Below are 20,352 nucleotides of genomic sequence, written 5' to 3' on the forward strand. Positions count from 1 at the left end.
TTTTAAATATATGAACGTTTTGAATAAAAATAAATTTTATTTAATATTGGTAAAAAATACAGCTGTAGATAGACTTTTCTAATTTAATTTACATTGTTTATATACAATATTACATATATTAATTGAGTTAGTCGAGGCTAAAGGACACGACGATAGAAATGACTGTTTACGTCGATTAATCTGCCAGTTTTTGCAACAAATTATAAGGTATTGGAAAAGATTTGTTGAATTCGAGTTTCATCGAGATATTTTCAAGTAAGTGTGGTTTTGCAAGGTAAATTTGACTGTCAAACTATCTTTATTTTAGCGAAAACAGGTACGAAAAATTTAGCGTAGCAGAATTCGGAAGCATGACACTCCCACTCTACTCCACTGCTAGACGTTCGCCTTTCGTATCTCTTTCCTTGTTGGAAAGGTATAACGTTGAGGAGATAGGAACATGTACAGAAGATCCGGGACCTACTCTGCCATGTTTGGCTGAGTAACGGTACATGAACACGGTCTTTTGAGTCATTGTGTAAAGCTGTGTTTATACCCAGACTGAAGTCTGAATCATTGTCGCTAACTACACAAGTTATGTGTGCAATTTTAGAGAATGTTGACCGACAGAGGGTACCAATATAGGCCTACGTGTCGCTTTTGAAAAACAGCGAATCATGCGCATGCTCAGCAGGCAAATACGACGGCGATTTATTACACTGACCATGCGTGCGATTCAGGTTTCTCCAAAAGCGATTGAGTATAAATGCATCTTTAGAAATGACCGGCGATTGTGTGTTCACAAGTGGGTTTTATCATGTTAATAAGTGACGTCGATCAAGCATTGAAATGCTGTCATTTTTTGTACTGGATCGTTCAAGCATCTCCAACAAATTTTTCAATGTAAGTGCCTCTGGCCCTAGTAGAAGTAAAAACGGATACTATGGCCAGAGTTCTAGGGCTATCCACTGCTGATGCAGTGATGGAAAGTTGTTTATACCGGTAGTTTATCATTGAGGGTACATACCACTTTTTACCACAGTAAAGCTTTCCATCTTTACCAGGGTCAGAATTTCGTCGTGAATCAGAGAATCGATTCTCGCAAATATTCTCGTTTACAAACAGATTTGCGAATTGCGTGAATTCAAGTTGATTCACAAATATGCAAATTCACGCAAACGTTACGTTTGCATGTTTGTATTGTAGTTTACACAGAAGTTGATTTAGTACAGGGATCTATACGGTGATTTTTTTTTTGTTGGGTGGATCACCGTATTCCCGTATAGGCATTTTACATTGAAAATACATGTCACCCATGCACCACGCAATTAAATAGTAGAGCGGCACTGCACAGTGCCGCACCGCTGTCCGCTGGTTACCAGTTGTTCTCCTCTATGTATTAATCGGCAGTCGGAGCCTTCAAAACGTGGCGCACATATCATGATGACATCAGGAACTGACGCAAATTTTACAGTAAAAGCAGTCATTACCTATCCTGAGTAAAGATAGTCACTTGTGCTGAGCATCAAATTGGTCACTTATCGCTCACTGTTCAAAATGTGACATCTACACCAATTACAGTCCCAGAAACTGTCTACTTTTTAGCCGACCTCAATTCCGAAGCATTTAGTGATAGTTAAAAATGCGATCCCCAACCCTTTGGTTACCTTTGGACGAATTTGTCGAAATCTCCGCGGAGTCTCCGTGTCTGAAATTCCCCGGTACAAACATCGAAAATGTCGCAAATCTCAGTTCCGGTGATGATACTATATCCGCAACCGCTGTTTTCATACATGAATATGCATATCTCTGACCCCTGTAAGGTCAAAAACGTGGCGTTGATTTCAACCAATCCGATCCACCGTTTAATAAGCAGCGTGATACTGACGTCATATCTGAGGTGACCAGGAGGCAGGAGCTACCATTTTGGTAAACTGAACTCGACTCATGCGTTCTTTTGGTTCACATAAATCGAACAAAATTTTCAATTACGGGTAATAGTATGATTTCAATTTTTTATTAATGAAGTTACTTGTAGTTTTGAGGAATGACAAAGTTGTTTTTGGAAACTTAGATGTTTGTTTCAACTGATGATGTAGGATCGCAAGGTGAGTGAATTCGTGAAGAGATTTGCTTGTTTGAGTGATAGTAGGATACGGGATGTAGGCTAGTCCTCTGTGTTTGACCGGCTCCGACGTCTCAATTCACAACGTCTCAATTCGTACCTGCTTACCAGACAGCAATACTGCGTATTGCTGTATGGAACCAGATATAGTCATTACCTAGAAAGGATAAAATTCAAATTGAGAAAATATTCTAGGTATGACTTGTTGTACTAGAAGTTGATTTGCGAGAATCAAATGATTCCAGCAAATTTATTCTGCACGAAATTATGACCCTTCTTTACGTGCTAAATAGGGTCGCGTTTTAGGCCTTTTAGTTCGCAAGGCAAACTTAAAAAACCGGGCAAAACTGGATCGAGAAATCTATACTATCCACGACGACACAATAGTTATTGTGTGGATTGTGGATAGAAGATAGAGGGTGCTAGTATATTAAAAGGGCATTTCGTGATCCACAGCCTCATCCCCCACTTTTCTCAAAAAAGTTGAGATTTTTATATCACTGGAATACTCTGGCTACATAATGTTTATGTACAAAATATTTCTTGCAGATTAATTCGTTTAGCAAAGATATCATGAAATTTGAATTTCGTTCTGGTGCACCAGAACGAAATTACAACGTATTGTCTATGGAGCAGTGTAATACACATAATCATGCATAACTCGCATAACGCATAAAATCGGAATCAACTGAAATTTTGGGAATATGCTTTTTTCGTGGATATGTACTGAAAAATGTCATAAAAAGAGGATGCTAGGATCACGAAATACTCCTTTAAATATACATATCTTACTTGTCACCAATGCGCTATAATTTTTGAGAAAAATGTAAAAATTGGCACAAAATTGGCCAGGGGTGTAGTACCCCTTAAGGGGTACTACACCCTGTGGTCAATTGTAACTATTTTGCATTTTTCTCAAAAATAATAAACACTGGTAACAAAAGTTATGTATATTATTGGGGCAAGGAATCCAATTACTACACTGAAATTTCAGTGACTCAAGACAAGCGGTTCAGTATATATGATAGGAAATGAGGTACACCCTAGCGGTACCTTATTTTTTATCATAAATAACGAACCGCTTGTCTTGGGTCACTGAAATTGCAGTTTAGTAATTGGATTCCTTGCCCCAATAATATACATAATTTTTGTTACCACTGTGTTATTAGTTTTTGAGAAAAATGCAAAAATAGACAAAAATGTATCGAGGGGTGTAGTACCCCCTTAAGTCACACAAATACATGATTCTCTTATGTTATCACGCTTTTTCGTGACCAAGTGTCATATTTCTGGGGTCAACCACGTTAAAATCTCCAGTCACTGAATTCCGTGACCGGCCTTTCCATGGTCACGTTTTTTCGCGACCGTTTCCCAAAAACAGTGACTGAAGCTTAACTTCAGAAACAAGGATGGACAGCAAAAAAAAGCCAGTGATCTGAATGATCTTACGTTGATATGTGTAGTTTAAGATCTAATCTACGAGAAAAAATCAACAACTCACCGAAAATTGAACATCTTCTGGAATTTTTAGGGCCTCAAACATGAGCTCCAATGACCTGAAATATCACTTGTTTTGATCAATATCAGGCCACTGTGTGTGTTGCTGTGGTCAAGCGGAAGTTGCAATCTAGCGATCGTGATGCATTGTGGGAATTTTATTTCAGCACAGACAACAGTTGTGGAGTTACAGTCAAAAATGAGGAAAACCAATATTTGATCAATAAATCAATAACTACTTGCCTTGAGCTGCTGAATTTCCAGTGCAGTAGTTGTAGTCTTTGCCCCTATATACATATATCTTCCTTCAACAGCAGAGTCTTAGCCAGAAATCAGAAACCACCTGTCCAAGCAGACACCAAAATTTGACCCTCAAATATAAAACAACTTGTCTATACCCATGGAAGGGTCACTAGGGTCAAATATGTCCTGATTTGGCCTTTACATGTCACTCTGAATTAGTCTCAAGTTCATATAACCTTAAAATCATCTGTTTTAGAGCTATCACATCTGTAAAATCCATTAAATCCACCCGTCTAAAATTAGATTAGGCCGTCTTAAAGACGGGTGGACGCATGGCTGGCTAAGACCTTGCTTCCTTGTCACCAATGCGCTAAAATTTTTGAGAAAAATGCAAAAATTGGCACAAAATTTTGCTATATTTGCAAGTACCCATAGTCATCGAATGAAAAATGATGTTCAAATAATAAAGATCAAATAATAAACATAAGGTGACATCCAAGTACTGCCATCGGGAATATGGTAATGTTTACACGCGTGGTGAAACAGCTGCTGTTACACTGCCTGCATTGACTGTACATGGCTGCCCCGCTGTTTAAGGCACTCGCGGTGCATGCTTCGAACGCACAGGGTCACTAACTCAAGACTGAATTGGTGGATTCGCGCAACCTATGAGAATCCAGTCAGATTCTCGCAACCAGCCACGAATCTGAAGGCCTATTTGATATCATCTTAATCGGAATAAAATTCTGCATAAAAATCATGACTACATTTTAGGTCTACTTTTTGAGAAAATTGGTGCTATGTAGAAAGGCCAGATTTTCCCATATGTGATGCGATCAAGCAAAATCAGTTGAGGGGGCAGGCTAATACACTCAACAGCGATTGTGGCAACTACTTCCTTCCGCACATATATGACCAGTTACTAACAGCGCCATCTACATCAGCTACCAATTGGCAGCAACAGACGAAAAATGTCAATGCTGGTCATTCAATTTGAGAAAGTGCTGACAGCGCGAAAGTCATTGAGGTATGTCAACATCACCTATTTTATTGGATTCGTATTAGAACCTTGTAAATAATTTCAATCAGACAATCCTGATGAATCTATTTGCGGATCAGATTCATGGAGACTGTTAGCTATATATTTAACCCACATCCAGCACTAGAAAATCTGTCACTGATAACTTGTGCCCAGCACCACACAGTAACATTTGGCTTTGGGTAGATACAGGTTTGAATCAAGACTAATACATCCATGGCATTGTATTCTTTTGTTTCAAATTCAATACAGGATGTTATCCAATGTATTAGTAGATAAGGTGTCTCCACCAACCAGCCCTGATAATTCCAGGCCTAGCAGTCCCAATCCAATGCTGGAGAACAGACACACCGCCCAAGCCAAGAGGAGGAAATTCATGCGACGGATCTTCAAATTTCAGCAGATGGACTTTGAGTTTGCCATGTGGCAGATGTTTTATTTATTGTTTGCACCACAAAAAGTGTAAGTTGGTTACTGTACATGTAATGCCTAAATCATACTAGCAATTATAGCATGCATAAAAAAGCACTATGCAGGGACTGCCTTTTGAGGAGAGCAAGAGCAATCACTCTCTACTGCAATCACTCTCTACTGCTCTGATCTAGGAGAGTGATGTTTAGCTCTCATTAGTTGACCATTCTCTCCCTTCCTTCTATTGTAAATGCTCTAAACAGCTCTCTTGAAGGCTCTAGAAGAGCTATTTCATGCTCTCCTGCAAATTCCAAAAGACAGTCCCTGACTTATGCACTGCAGATAGCAATTGTAAAATGGTACTAGGTAGTGTTCAGTCATGGTTAGCGATGGTGCAAGAAATTTGCTGTGAAGTCAACTGGTTGATAATTTTGTAACAATTCAAAAGTAAAAAAAAAGATAAAATTAGATTGTATTTATGTTTCACAAAATATTAGTTTTCACTCTTTAAAAATGTGCCATTTTAATTTTGAACTAGCATAATAAGGTAAAATCCCAGTGACTGGAATGAATGTATGTGTGTATCTGTAAATCTGGTTGGCTGAAGTGAAAGCTCAGGATCCAAAATGAAAATGAGAACATATGCCACAAAGTGCCAGTAAAGTTATTTTTTCACCTTTTGAAAGTAAATTAAAATATAATTTTACAGTCATTCTGCAAGGTGTCTTGTATTGTAGTGCATTTTACTCCTACATTTTAATAAATTTGTGTTTTATTTTATTCTTGATCAAGAATGTGATGATATCTTGTATTCTACTTTGGTTTCTTTGAAACAGGTACAGAAATTTTCATTACAGAAAATGTAAGTATGCACTTTTTAAATCTAAATATTCGTAACTTTTTTGGGAATATCGACAAAAGTAAAGAAGAAATATCAACTGTTTTGTCTTTGCAGAATCACATCCATGTAGTTTTTTATGCATGGTCTTTCTATTACAAAGAAAGATCTAATATCGTCACTGAGCGGGAAAAACCTCATACGTACTTTTGGCCCTTGAACATGGATAAAGCCTTGTAGGTGTAGACTTTATATTGAAGAGATTGCTTCATCCATGTTCAAGGGCCAAAAGTAAATGCAGGAAACACCTCATATTTACTTTTGGCCTTTGAACATGGATAAAGCCTTGTAGGTATAGACTTTATATTGAATGGTTTGCTTTATCCATGTTCAAGGGCAAAAAGTACATAATTATGAGGTTTTTCCCGCCCAGTGACAATATTTAGCTTATTTATTGCAGGGGTTAGTTACTATATTAGTGAACATTCTAAAGTTCGTATGCACAAAGAGTTAGACCGGGTCTAAATTAGACCTGGTCAAAATGGAATTTAGTTCCATCAGGAGTGATCCTTTACTCTTATTTCCTTCCTAGAGTAGCTAGCAAATTCTAAAGATTTAAGGGGTACTACACCCATTGATTTTTTTTGCATTTTTTTGCATTTTGTGAAGAAATTACAAAAAAAAAATTGGACAAAGTGGTATGCAAAATGAAGGGCAAATATTCTCGTTTTATTGGTGGCATCGGTATCAACGTAGCTTACATGCTTTTAAAAGTAGAAGCCAAAAGGTGGTACATCACTGATGATTTAAATTCACTTCATTTTGGAAAGCTTACTATCAACGGAGTTCGTTAAAATTTTGGATATGTGTTGCTAACACGTTAGGGAAATAAAGTTGATATGTAAAATGGGAATAAGTGGTTCCTGATTTCTTTTATGACTTCATGAACTTGGTGCTCCACAACTATCAAAAAGGAACTGGTTAAAATGCTTCTATTTTCAATGTTGAGCTATATTTTGTATTTTTAACTTGCGACATTATTTCACTGAAACTTAATTAAGCCACAGGTAACAGGTTACCACAACCATACTACAGCAATGTTGAAAAAAATTGTATTTCTTGTCACCTATACCACCATATTGGGTAGTTTTCCGTAAGCTTAACGTTTGTGATTTTGGTAACTATTTTATATTTATTTGTGAAATCCGTCTCAACTAGCCATTCTAAATTGTACTCACCATTTACATCCCAAGGTATATTAGTATATCCACCTTGCACTTCTCGATATATATCCAGTTAAAGACAGAATATCAAAATTATTCCTCATTATGATATCACAAACTCTCACATGTGTATTCAAAATTGATGCTTAAATTTGACCTGAACCAATTGACCTATAACCTGACATACGGTGACCTAATAGCCTTTTCTTCTCCTAACAACACATTATAATATTATTGACTAATGACTATACATCCATTGTGTAAGTGTTTATATATTTTGCATGCACCACTAGATTTTCTATAGAGAGCATAACAAAGGATTTAGTGTATTCTATTCATGTACCCTACTTGAACATGCTGAATAGAATAAATCATGGTTTGTTATGAAACACGCATCTGAGTAACTAGGATACAGTAAACAAAATATATATAGGGCTAAAATGACTTACTACAATTGTTTAAAAGTTTATTTCACATGATCCGTGCATATATCGCCTAGCTATAAATGAAAAAATATTTATTTAGACCAATCAAACCAGTATATGGGTGTAGTACGCCCTTAAATGCAAGATTCAAAAGTAGTACAAAATAATGAAAAGGAAAATATCCTTTCTCCTGGGACTAATTTCGACCCGGTCTAACTCTTTTGTCCATACAGACCTAAATGTGCAAAAAAATGGCAATGAGAGGAATACTGTATATATGCAGATATTTTCATGTGCATACTTTTTCACAATTTTGGGATTTTTGGAAATTGTGAGAGTTGTTTATTTCACGGAATTTATGTGAGTGTAAGGTAATTTTAGATAAAAACTGTATTGTTGGGTGTTGATAATTTCACTCCTGCACATCCACTCGTAAAAATAACAGCATATATACAGTAGTCTAAGTTTTATGGATCTCTAAATGCCCCATTAAAAACTAAACATCCTCAGTGTGACAAAATTGAGCAACAAGAGAAATATTTTGCTAAAATGTGTTCAATTTCATCATCATCATCATCATCAGCATTCTCCAACTATTGCGATCTTGGGAAAGCGAAACAAAGGTTTTTTTTTGTTTTTCTAATTTTCAAAAAATATTTTTGGCCAGAAAAGCAAGTTATAGGCCCAAAATGATTTGTTATTCAAGGTTGGAAACCAGAGAAATACTGCTACTAAAAAAAAAGCCAATTTTTTTTTTACAAAGTTGGATATTAACTACGGCACTAGAATTTAGTTCCATCAGGAGTGATCAAAAATAGTACAAAATAAATTGCTAATGAAAAGGAAAATATCCTTTCCCCTGGGACTAAATTCCACTTAGACCAGGTCTAACTTTTTTGTGCATACGGACCTAAATGTGCAAAAAAATGGTGGATTGTTTATTTCGCGGAATTTATGTGAGTGTAAGGTAATTTTAGATACAAACTGTATTTTTGCGTGTTGATATTTTCACTCCTGCACAGTGCACATCCACTCGCAAAGCTTGCCAAAATATAAAACCCTTGCCAAAATAACAGTGTAGTCCAGGTTTGATGGATCTCTAAATGCCCCATTGAAAAGCTAAACATTCTCTGTGTGACAAAATTGAGCAACAAGAGTAATTTTTTGCTAAAATGTGTTCAATTTCATCATCATCATCAGCATTCTCCAACTATTGCGATCTTGGGAAAGCGAATTAATTTTGTTTGGCTGCAGCATCCCTTCAGTATCTCCCAGGAGGTGCTGGACATTGTGCGTGGCCGTCCCGGTTTCCTCTTCCCATGTGGTGGAATATAAAGGGCATGTTCTTTCACAGGCTTGTCGTCTTTAAGATGCAGTATATGGCCGAGAAATTTGAGTTCAATTTGTTTTTGTGAATTTTCTAATTTCAGATACAAAAGATCAATGGGCTAGAGATGATCCAGCTTTTTTAGTTCTTCTTAGTATTTGTTTGTGTGGTAAGTGCACATTGAACAAAACTTACTTGTAAATTGTGTAAAAACATTCATATTCTTACAGTTTAGAGAGTTTGTTGCCTGCTTTAGTGTCAAATGGCAAATTACAAGCTAGACATGCTTCACAATGTCAAAACGTCTTTGTGTCACAGAATCATTAACGCACTGTAAAGTAATGAACGATGTGTTCCTTTAACAAATCCTTGTGTATCAATTGTTATGATACATTGTAACTTGAATTTGAAACACATCTCAGGTGCATAACAAAATAGACCATAACATGTACATAATATAGGGCTTTCTAGTTAATGGTTGAACGCAGTGCTTTACAAGATTGAAATCTTAAAAGGTACAAAACTGAAACCTACATACTTTAGGAATAAACTTAGGGGGTACTACACCCTTGGCCAATTTTGTGCTTATTTTTGCATTTTTCTCAAAAATTATAGCGCATTGGTGACAGGTAAGATATGTACATATGTATAGTATAGGGGCAAAGACTACAACTATTGCACTGTAAATTCAGCAACTCAAGGCAAGTAGTTATTGATTTATTGATCAAATATTGGTTTTCCTCATTTTTGACTGTAACTCCACAACTGTTGTCTGTGCTGAAATAAAAAAAAATTCCAGTGCAGTAGTTGTAGTCCTTGCCCCTATAATATACATATCTTACTCGTCACCAATGCGCTATAATTTTTGAGAAAAATGCAAAAATAGGCTCAAAATTGGGCAGGGGTGTAGTACCCCCTTAAATCTACAACTTCTGGAATATCAGATTTATAATGTTGTAGAATGTAGATTGTAATTTGATAACATAACAGGCCATAGAAATTAAAAAGCGCACTCCAGTGCTGAACAGTGACCAATGGCTTGAATTTGTTTCATATATGTGACGTGTCATGTCAAAAGGAGACACTTTTGGGCAGGTTATGAATTTTGAGTTTTCACCATATCTTAAATATAGAGATATTTTGCTCCACAACGCCGTTTCCCCCAATGAAATCGGACATACCTAAGCGAAGATATTGAGTTCGGAAGTTATGGTATTATAAAATTGGAAATTGAGATATCGGCCTTTAAAAATAGTATTGACAATGTTGATAATAGGAATTAATTTGAAAATGTCTCAACAACTACAAGATGCCAGTTATATTCCGGTCTGAAACTACCAGAAAATATTTTTAACATTAATAACATCACAAATTCGCAACAAACTCAAATTGTGAAAAAATCACCCACCGGCAGATTTTTGGATATTTCTCCATTTACATTCCTGCCCAAAAGTGTCTCTTTTTGACATGACACGTCACATATATCATGGTCCGATTAAAAGATAGGACGTACATCAAAGGTTGATAGAAGTTTGAATGAGTCCTCCTGACGAGGGCGTGTTGTGTTCACACTGAATAATTGAAGTATGTACATCTGTATTATGATCATGCACATTGAATGCCTCTGTAATATTAGTTTGCTGCTATTTTTAACCAATTTGTGTTTGTTTGGTCCTGTTTTTTTGCAGCCTCATCAGTTGGCTTTGCTATTGTGCTGAGGTTAGGTTTCATTGGTTTCCTGAAATTCCTCTTATGGGTTGTATTTGTGGATTGCATTGGAGTGGGCTTGATCATGGCAACATCGTTATGGTAAGATTTGTCCCTCCCCCTGTTTCATTGTGCATTGGGTTATTCCCGTTGAAATCCGTACACCCTCTGTAGAAGACATAACCTTAATCTCCTACACAGGGACTCAGGGAGTGAATTTCAAAAGGGGTTATCTAAATGTGACCCGACACGCAAGGGTCGCGCTAGGCTGCGTTTTTGCGTCCCGGACCCACCAAAACCCGAATCTCACGCATGAATATTGCAAAAGCAGTGAGTTATTGCGTCCCGTCGTACGCAACAAAAATTCCTACATGTTGTTTTCTATATCCAGGTTTCATAAAACTAGGCTCAAAAGTTTCCTCAACTTGCATTATGCACATCATTTTCAAGCAACTGAACACCTGAAATACAAAATTATGGCCTAATTTACTTCAATAATTAATATTATGCACAGTAATACTGCTTTGTGAGTGAAAATTTTGACAGCAAAACAACAAACCGTTCAAACCCAAGGGAACGTCCTTTATTATTATAATACTAGTTCTTTGTTATTATTTACCTAATCCTCTTACGCCGTCTTGGCAATGGATGCCTGGATGTTTATGATGGGTTTTGATCGATTGGATGTCACTCAATTAATATTTAGTTATAATATATTTAGTTATAATTGTTTACAGTTATTTTATAATTTTCAGTGGAGAAATAAGTTTGATAATATTATTAAAAATAACACGATAAAAACACGATGAATGTTTTTTTGTTAAATATTATATTACTACTATTTATTATTTATTTATTATTTATTTATTTATATTATCTATTATTGTTATTTTTATCTATTACTATTATATTATTAAATTTTTATTATAAATATAATTATAAATATTAATCATTATTTAATTATTATTATTATTATTATTATTATTATTACTAGACCTAATATTATTATTACTATTTATTATTTAATATCACTATCTTATTTTTGAATTTGTAAAAATCAATTAAAAAGTAGGCCTACACTGAATTCATTTCAGATTTTTTCTTTATCTTTTTCTTTTTATAGGCCTTTTCGTTTATTTGCACAGCTACGTATAATATATTATTTGTTTATTCATTTATAATAAATGTATTTTTATTTATTTTTAAATCTGCTAAAATAATGTCAGCTGACCGTGGGTGATGGTACTCAAGTACTTGTGGCTTTTGATACCACGGAATAATCGAAGTCAAGTGGTGACTTCCATATAAGGCAAATATATAATGGACGTTCCCTTGGGTTTGAACGGTTTGTGCAAAACAGCAGTGATATCGCGAAAATACGGCGAGATCTCTGGCTATTAGCTACTTGCAGTTCGCCATTATGCACTATGTGGGGAGAGCCTCGAACTGGCAGCATACATGAAAGGAAGAATTATGTAACCTTACACAGAACGTTATGACTAGTTCAATTCCCATTCATGTATGCTGCCAGTTCGAGGCTCTCCCCACATAGTGCATAATGGCGGAACTGCTAAGTAGCTAATGGCTGCCATTGTTTACTGGCAAATACCGACAAAAGAGGGCAGAATAAAAAGTAAAATAGGGCAGACAGTAGCGGACGGGAAATAATAGGAAAAAATACTAAATAGAAAGAAATAAAAAAAGAAAAGAAAAAAAAAAAAGAAAAGAAAGAAAAAAAAAAAGGAAGAAAGAAAAGAATGAACAAGAAAGAAAAAATAGAAAGAAAGAAAAAAGAAAAAAAGAAAAAAAAAAAAGAAAAGAAAAAGAAAAGAAAGAAAAAAAGAAAAGAAAGAAAAAAAGAAAGAAAAAAGAAAGAAAAGAAAAAAAGAAAGAAAAAGAAAAGAAAAAAAAGAAAGAAAAAAGAAAGAAAGAACAAACAAAAAAATACAATAATATTTAATAAACCCCTGCTCCCAAAAAAAAAATAGTATGGTATCACACAAATAGATTGAATTGGCTAGACAATTGTTGTCTTGTCTGGCATTTTCTGTTAGCTCGGGGGTCCCAAGGGACCCCCGAGCTTTTGGACCTAGCGCTACCCTTGCCGACACGGTGAATGAGCCGTAAATTCCTCCCCGGTCAATTTTGTTTTATTTTGTGTTTAGAAAATATACAACATAAGCTTTAAAATGGTATATCATTTGACTTCAAATGATATCCAGAAGCGGGGTTATGGTAACCCACCACTTGAACAGGATTTAGCCAAAACAAACAAAGACCAGCGCTATTAAAAATTCTATAGCCATTTAAGGTAGAAGCTTATTATCCACTTCAACAATAGGATTATTGATTGGTGTTGGACTATAAAAATGAGAAAGATGTCGCGCCAGCTTAAGTTACTGATGAATACGACCTTCATAGACATTTTACACTGTAACTCAAAATACAATTTAGGGAATTTACGGCTCATTCGAGCTGTACGGTCACAAATGAGTGACTCTATTTGAAATTCACACTCCTTTTTGGGAGATTAAAGTCGTGTCTTCCACAGGGGGTGTATGGATTTCAAATGGAATAGCTCATTCTGAGAGCTTTTCCTTTGAGAGATAATTAACAAGAAACTTGTTATTTGACACTGAACTATGCCTACAATTGCTCTCAGATGCAGGTGGGTTAATTCTGATATCGTTGAACAATCTTACAAAATTCTTGAGAGGTAAAGCAAATTAGTTTTGCTAAAGATTTCATACCATCGTCACCCCCGTTGTGTAGTTTTCTGAGACAGAATTCTAAATCACACCTTCTACTTTCTGGTCATTCAGTGGATGAATGAATTCAAATTATTGGAACATGGGAAATTTATTCTGTTGGTCTGTAGCACATATGAAATAACTGTACAGCATGACATTGCTGTGTGAAAATATTTCTTGAGGAATACATATTTGAAATATTGCCAATTACTACAGGTCTGTAAGGAAAGGAAGTACTCACCGGGAATGTTCAAAATAAGGTGGGCGCTCAGTTCAAAATTTTGTGAAAATCCCTGCAGCCCTGGTGATAAGCTATTTTGTCACCAAAAACAGTAAGGCCATGTAGACAACGCTGACTTCATCATCATCAATTAATGGAATTACCTGTTGTTGATTTGAAAGTCTAAAATCCTTATAAAATGTTACAAAGTTTGGGACCATGAAAACGAATGTGGGGCCTATAAATTCAAAAACCTGAATAGGCCTTGAAAATGTTGGCCCATTTCAATCACTGCTTCATAAGTATCAAATTAGTTAAGAGTCAAGTAGATTTGATTTGTGCAAAAGTATCTTGCTGAAGAGTATTGTATCTCTATTACCAAGAATGTTGTCAGTTTCTTAGCAGACTAAAATTTTGTTGTAAATATTTATGATATGAATTTGTTTCAGGTTGATTTCCAATAAGTACATGCAGGAATCTAGCAAACAAAGTCAGCAAGTAGAGTGGGCGTTTGCGTTTGATGTCCATCTCAATGCATTCTTCCCATTGCTTATTGTACTACATGTTGTGCAGTTATTACTTTATATTCGTAAGTATTGCTTGATGTTAAGGGATGGGGTATGAACGTTTGGACAGTATTTATTGTGGGACATTTTAAAGCACATCAGACATATCAAATAGCATTCTGAATATGAACAATGTCCTTCTGATTCAAATAATTTTTTGAAATTCGCAATGTAATACACCTTTTATGGCAAATGATTAAAATTGATATTTTTGATATTTAACAGTACTCGAAGTAAACTTTATAAATCTGATGATTTATACTTAAAGTGTATTTAGGTGGGATGAAAAGCCGACGATCAATTGAAAATTTTGACTTTTCAGTATTGAAGATATGGATTTTTCCCAAAACACCCCAAAAAATTAGGTCTTTTGGGGAAAAAAATCCATATCTTCAATATGAAAGGTCAAAATTTTGAATTGATCGTCTGCTTTTCCTCCCAGCTACTTGCACTTTAAGAATATATCATTAGATTTATAAAATTTACTTAGAGAACTGTTATATATCAAAATGTGAAAAATATCAAATTTTAATAATTAGTCATAAAATTTGTATTATATCGTGAATTTCAAAAAATTATTTGATATCAGAAAGACATTCTTCGTATTCAGAATGCAATTCGATATGTCTTAATGGATGTGCTCTCATGTCCCACAAAAAATACTGTCGAAATGCTCAAAACGCTTATTCCAGATCCCTTAAACTAAACTCATATAGCAGTCTGTAAACTGACATTGGACTCTGCCATTTTGACATTTGCTTAAAAGTTACTTTTGTCAGAGTCTTGGTTAGCAGCAGCGTAGCTTGCAACACTATCACAGCATCTTCATTTAGCAGAGTGCTTACGATGGTCTGCTGACACCAATGGTCATGTGATGGGAGGATTGTAAACATTACGCTGAATGAAGACGTTGTGATGGTGTCGCAAGCTAACCAAGACTCATTTTTAAGCAAATAAACTCCTATAGAGTGTTCATTATTGAGGAGAGCTAGGTATTACCAATAATTACAAGATATAGGCAGTAATTATAGGTATACGGTAGGGCTGCTAAGAATACGCAATTGTGTTATTGTTGTGATTGTCACTTGTCAAAAAATTGACCATAGGAAAAAAGAAATTTGAAAGAAATCTGTCAGAATATCATCCTGACCCATGACTTGTACTAGGTGCTTGGCAAATGGGTATTCTGTTCAACTCATCCTTAGCAGTTTTCAGTATGAAGTCGATAGCTATACCAATGAGCAGTGGGGGCCAAATGCTACCTTTTGAAATTGAAATACCAAAACTGAAGACCCCAATATAGCTGGGGCCATGTTCGATCAAGCACTGTTTTTCTTCTACTCAATCACACAGCACTGGCAGTGCTGCAATGCTCTGTTGCAGAAGTGGCCTATTTTGAGGGCCACATGGGGCCATCAACGATTTTCATTGTGACCCTCGACTATATTTAATGCGACCCGCAAAAAATAACATTATGAATATATGAAAGCTAGTAATAGTGCATGTGGCCCATCAAACTGTCTGCACTTAGCAATGTGCCTCTCTAGTCCAAAAAGATTGGCCAATCTTGCTCAATATGTGGATCCTGTGTTTCCCTACTGGAAATCTGTTTGACCAAAATTTCTTCCCACAAGGTAATAGGCGTATTGCATAACAATAAATACAGTTCAACCCATGCAATATGCATGCATCTTGGAGGTAATCTATCTCCTTTGTTAGACAAAAGACATTGTATTATGGGAAGAATTTAGGTCAAACTAACTGCTGGTAGGGAAACCCAGGGTCCATGTATTGTAAGGCTTTTCTTCATATTGATGTGTATTATTTTGTTTTCTTTGTACAGCATTGATAGATTATGAAGATTCCTACCCAGCTTGTATCTTTGGTAACACGCTGTGGTTACTAGCTATAGGTTACTACATCTATATTACTTTTCTAGGTTATAGTGGTAAGTGGCCATTTTGTGTGGTTTTGCATGCCATACCAAGTTGTTGCAGTTTTCGCTGTTTAAAGGTTTTCATGTTATAGACCATTCTTCTAATTGGCATGACTCGCCCATAGACAGGATACATAATTTAGCCTTGACATCAATAATAACGTAAAATAAAAATGTAAATTAAATACAAAATTGAGGTCAATATTTTTTGTATAATTACATGATAAAAAGATTGACCTTTGTTTTGTTCCCAGCAAATTAGAAGAATGGTATATATATAAAAGCGATATAAAATTGGATCGATTGAGCCCATATTTATTTGTCGAGCTGTGAGTTTCAAAATATTGGACATGATGTAATCGAGTCCAATATTTTAAAACTCATTGCGAGACCAATAAATATTGGGCAAAAAGCATCCAATTTTATCATTATTATGTGTTGGATCCAATATTTTCACACACTTGGATTCATCAAAACATAATAATATAGAATGTTAGTCAAATTATGTATAATGTAAGGATGTACATATCTCAACTTGGGTCATTCACCCAGGGACAAACATAGGTTGAACAAAGTATAGTGGATATTTTAGAATTTATTCTGATTTGAATTAGCTTGGTACTTCAAAATGGGAAAGGAAATTTTAATAATGATATATACAAAATAGTATGGAGATTGTGAATGCTGAGCGTGGTGCATATTACCTAAATTTTCAACCATAAGCTCGAAAATGTATATCACTATTTCTATTGCTATAGAACGACATGATCACAAGTGCTAAAACTGAGTTTTTAAAACCAAAATAGCCAGTGGGGATGACAAAGATCTGTTTCGTACAATTAATACCTTGCTCAACAACTCCAACAAACAATTACCTGTCTATAGCTCTTCAGATATCATGAGTGAACAGTTTTCCAACTTTTTCAAGAGTAAAACGGACAAGATCCGTAGGGACTTAGATGCTGTTGTTATGCCCAATTATGACATTGATTACGAGATTGAAGGTGATGAGCAAGCAGGGCACAGGTTGAATGTTTTCGAACCACGTCTCTGGAGGAAGTTGAAAAGGTCTTGGTCAAACTTCCTAACAAGACCTGTTCTATTGATCCGCTTCCCACATGGCTCTTGAAACAGAACCTGTCTCTTGTTGTGCCCATTATCACCAAAATTGTAAATGTCTCTATGTGCACGGTAATTTTCCAACTTCCCTCAAGAATGCTATTGTCACCCCCATTCTTAAAAACCGTCTCTTGATCCTAATGTGTTGAAAAATTACAGGCCTATTTCTAACATCCAATTCATATCCAAAGTAATTGAGAACATTGTTGCAGCTAGATATAAAGATTATTTATCATCAAACAGACTCAGTGAGCCCCTTCAGTCAGCCTACAGGCAAGGGCACAGCACAGAAACTGCTTTGCTCAAAGTTAAAAATGATTTTATGCACGAGCTGGATGAGGGTAACGTTGTGCTGCTGGTCATGTTAGACCTCACCGCAGCTTTTGACACCATCGATCATGCCACCCTCATTCACAGACTTACAGTACTATGGGTGTCTCTGGACCACCCCTAGATTGGTTTCAATCATACATGTCTAACAGACACAGTCGTGTCAACATCGGCGACACTTTTTCTGCTGCTGTCTCCCTTGGCTGTGGGTTGGCTCAAGGATCTGTCATGGGACCGTTGTCTTTTACAATTTATACTTTACCTCTTGGCATGGTCATTCGTAAGCACAAACTTTCTTACCATATTTACGCTGGCGATACTCAGTTATACACCGCTTTTAACCCTAAACAACCCATGGATCAAACCGATGCTATAAATCGGCTTCAGAACTGCATCCTTGATATTCAGTGCTGGATGACTCATGCTAAGTTGAAGTTAAACATGGAGAAAACAGAGTTCTTTGTTGTAGGCTCACCTCATAACCTTAAATCTATTAATGCTCTTAGTCTTAAAGTAAGTACAACTACCGTTAAATCTATTAATAAGGTTCGTAATCTTGGTATTATTTGTGACAGTACTATGTCTATGTCAGATCATGTAAATGGGTTATGCCGTACTCTTAATTTTCAACTCGAAATATTTCTCGTATAAGGCGGTACCTCAATGAAGAAAACTGTCATCATGTTGTTCGAGCCCTCGTGAGCTCCCCGCCTTGATTATGGTAACTCGCTGCTTGCTGGTATCACCGAAGCCCAACTCGCGAAAATTCAACGCATTCAAAACAAAGCTGCTCGCTTGATTTTCGGTATTCGTAGGTGCGATCATATATCACCTTACCTCACCCGTCTCCACTGGCTCCCAGTCAAGCAGCGAGTTACTTTCAAAATCCTTGTTCTCATGTATCAGTGTATTAATAACAGTGCCCCTACCTACTTGTCCGAGCTAATATCTATGTATAACACCCATTCCAGCAAACGTAATCTTCGCTCATCCAAGGGCGTTACCAGACTTGCTATTCCCAAGACCAAAAGATCTGCAGGTGACCGTGGGTTCTCAGTGTACGGTCCTCGTCACTGGAATTCACTGCCCACTTCCATCAGAGAGGCCCCGTCACTGCAGATCTTTAAAAGGCATCTTAAAACCCAATAGAAATATTGTATGTATGTATGTATGTATAGTTCTCGAGCCTGCTTATATTGAATATATTCATAAAGATACATGCCTTTATACTTTAGAATCACAAAGTGTTGACTTCATACCACTCTTTTTGTCTGTTTTTTCCTGCAGCATTGCCGTTCTTACGACGTACCATTATACTACTGTACCCACCCTTTCTGGTCCTAGTCACCTGTTATTTGTTCACAGTTATCTTCAAGTGGAATATTAGTAGACAAGTTATGTGCTTTTATGAGTACAGGGTGCTCCATGAACATTCATGTAAATAACACATAGATCTACAGATAGAGACTGTGTGATGTAAATAAACTCATCTTTAACAACAGACAGTGACTGTGTGGATGATGAAGAGCAACTTTTATTTATATAGATGAAGGGGATGTATCTCAAGGTCTGATGAGATTTTGGTGATAATGAAGATGTGATCAAATTTGGAGCATCTGGATTTGGGTATTTTATGTGGTAGGAATGCGTTTCTAGAGGAAATTTAATTACCAGTGTTCGAATTTAGGAAAAATAAATGGTTGTCCCACGGACAACCAGATTACAATTTCTGGTTGTCCGTCTAAGTTTTTGGTTGTACCTTAGGCCTACAAACATGACTTTTGGCTAGATTTATGGTTGTCCGGCGGACAACCGAATCAGTATTTTTGGTTGTCCGGCGACTTTTTTAGTTGTCCCGGGCAACCGGACAACCAAAATTTCGAACGCTGTTAATTACCGTGCCGGCTGCTGGAAATGCTCCATTATCCAAAGATGTTGCTACTTAATTGGGATTCCAGGTAAAAACCACATGTGTCTGCTCACGGTCAAAATTTTTTTATTGCATGAGGCGAAAGGACTTTGGTAGTAGGTTACAAAAAGTAAACATTAAAAATTCCTCCGGAGCTTGTTGCCATAGCAACGGCAGATTTTATGATTTTAGTGGTTTTTGCTTATTTTGGGGTGAAAATAAGAGAAAATATACACTTTTCTGAATTGCTCTTGACTTAAAATTTGAGGTCACATCAAAAAAGCAACCTTATTACCATAAAGTACCATCTTTGCACTTTTCCCAGGTGCAAAAAATATTTCAATAATATTTCCCCATGTGCCATTTTAGGGATGGGCAACATTGACAATTTAGCACTTTTGAAAAAATTACATTTTTACCCTATCTTTGAAGTCAAAAATCTAATTTTGCTTGAGCACTCAGAATTATTTTCTCTTTGGTGGTACTTGAGCAGACATTGCCCCTTCCAAATCTGGTGAAAAAACTCTGGGGCTATTTGTCCTGTAAAGCCAGTGTTGCCAGAAAGTTTGCCAATTTTCAAAAATGCATTTTAGAAATAATGCATTTTCTACATATTTACTCATATAACTTTTTATACGGCCAACTTAATTGAAATATTGACCCTTTGCGTACAAGATTTGACACACAACTACTTCCAGAAGCAACACT

At 36.1% G+C, this 20,352-nt stretch overlaps 1 protein-coding gene across 2 annotated transcripts; it reads left to right on the plus strand.

Annotated features, from left to right (window-relative positions):
• The first annotated feature begins 136 nt into the window (after positions 1-136).
• Positions 137-19,402, plus strand: LOC140160549 (protein unc-50 homolog B-like). Of its 2 annotated transcripts, none has more exons than XM_072183790.1 (8): positions 137-255; positions 5,136-5,345; positions 6,131-6,156; positions 9,211-9,276; positions 10,796-10,916; positions 14,234-14,373; positions 16,194-16,298; positions 19,023-19,402. In XM_072183790.1, exons 2-8 carry the CDS (start codon positions 5,137-5,139, stop codon positions 19,178-19,180), a joined length of 825 nt encoding a protein of 274 aa, XP_072039891.1. In that variant the 5' UTR covers positions 137-255; position 5,136; the 3' UTR covers positions 19,181-19,402. The 2 variants fall into 2 exon arrangements, with proteins under 2 accessions (XP_072039891.1, XP_072039892.1); XM_072183791.1 differs by having other exon boundaries at positions 139-207.
• The last annotated feature ends 950 nt before the right edge of the window (positions 19,403-20,352 follow it).

This window comes from Amphiura filiformis, chromosome 9, assembly GCF_039555335.1.
Source record: "Amphiura filiformis chromosome 9, Afil_fr2py, whole genome shotgun sequence".
NCBI lineage: Eukaryota > Metazoa > Echinodermata > Ophiuroidea > Amphilepidida > Amphiuridae > Amphiura > Amphiura filiformis.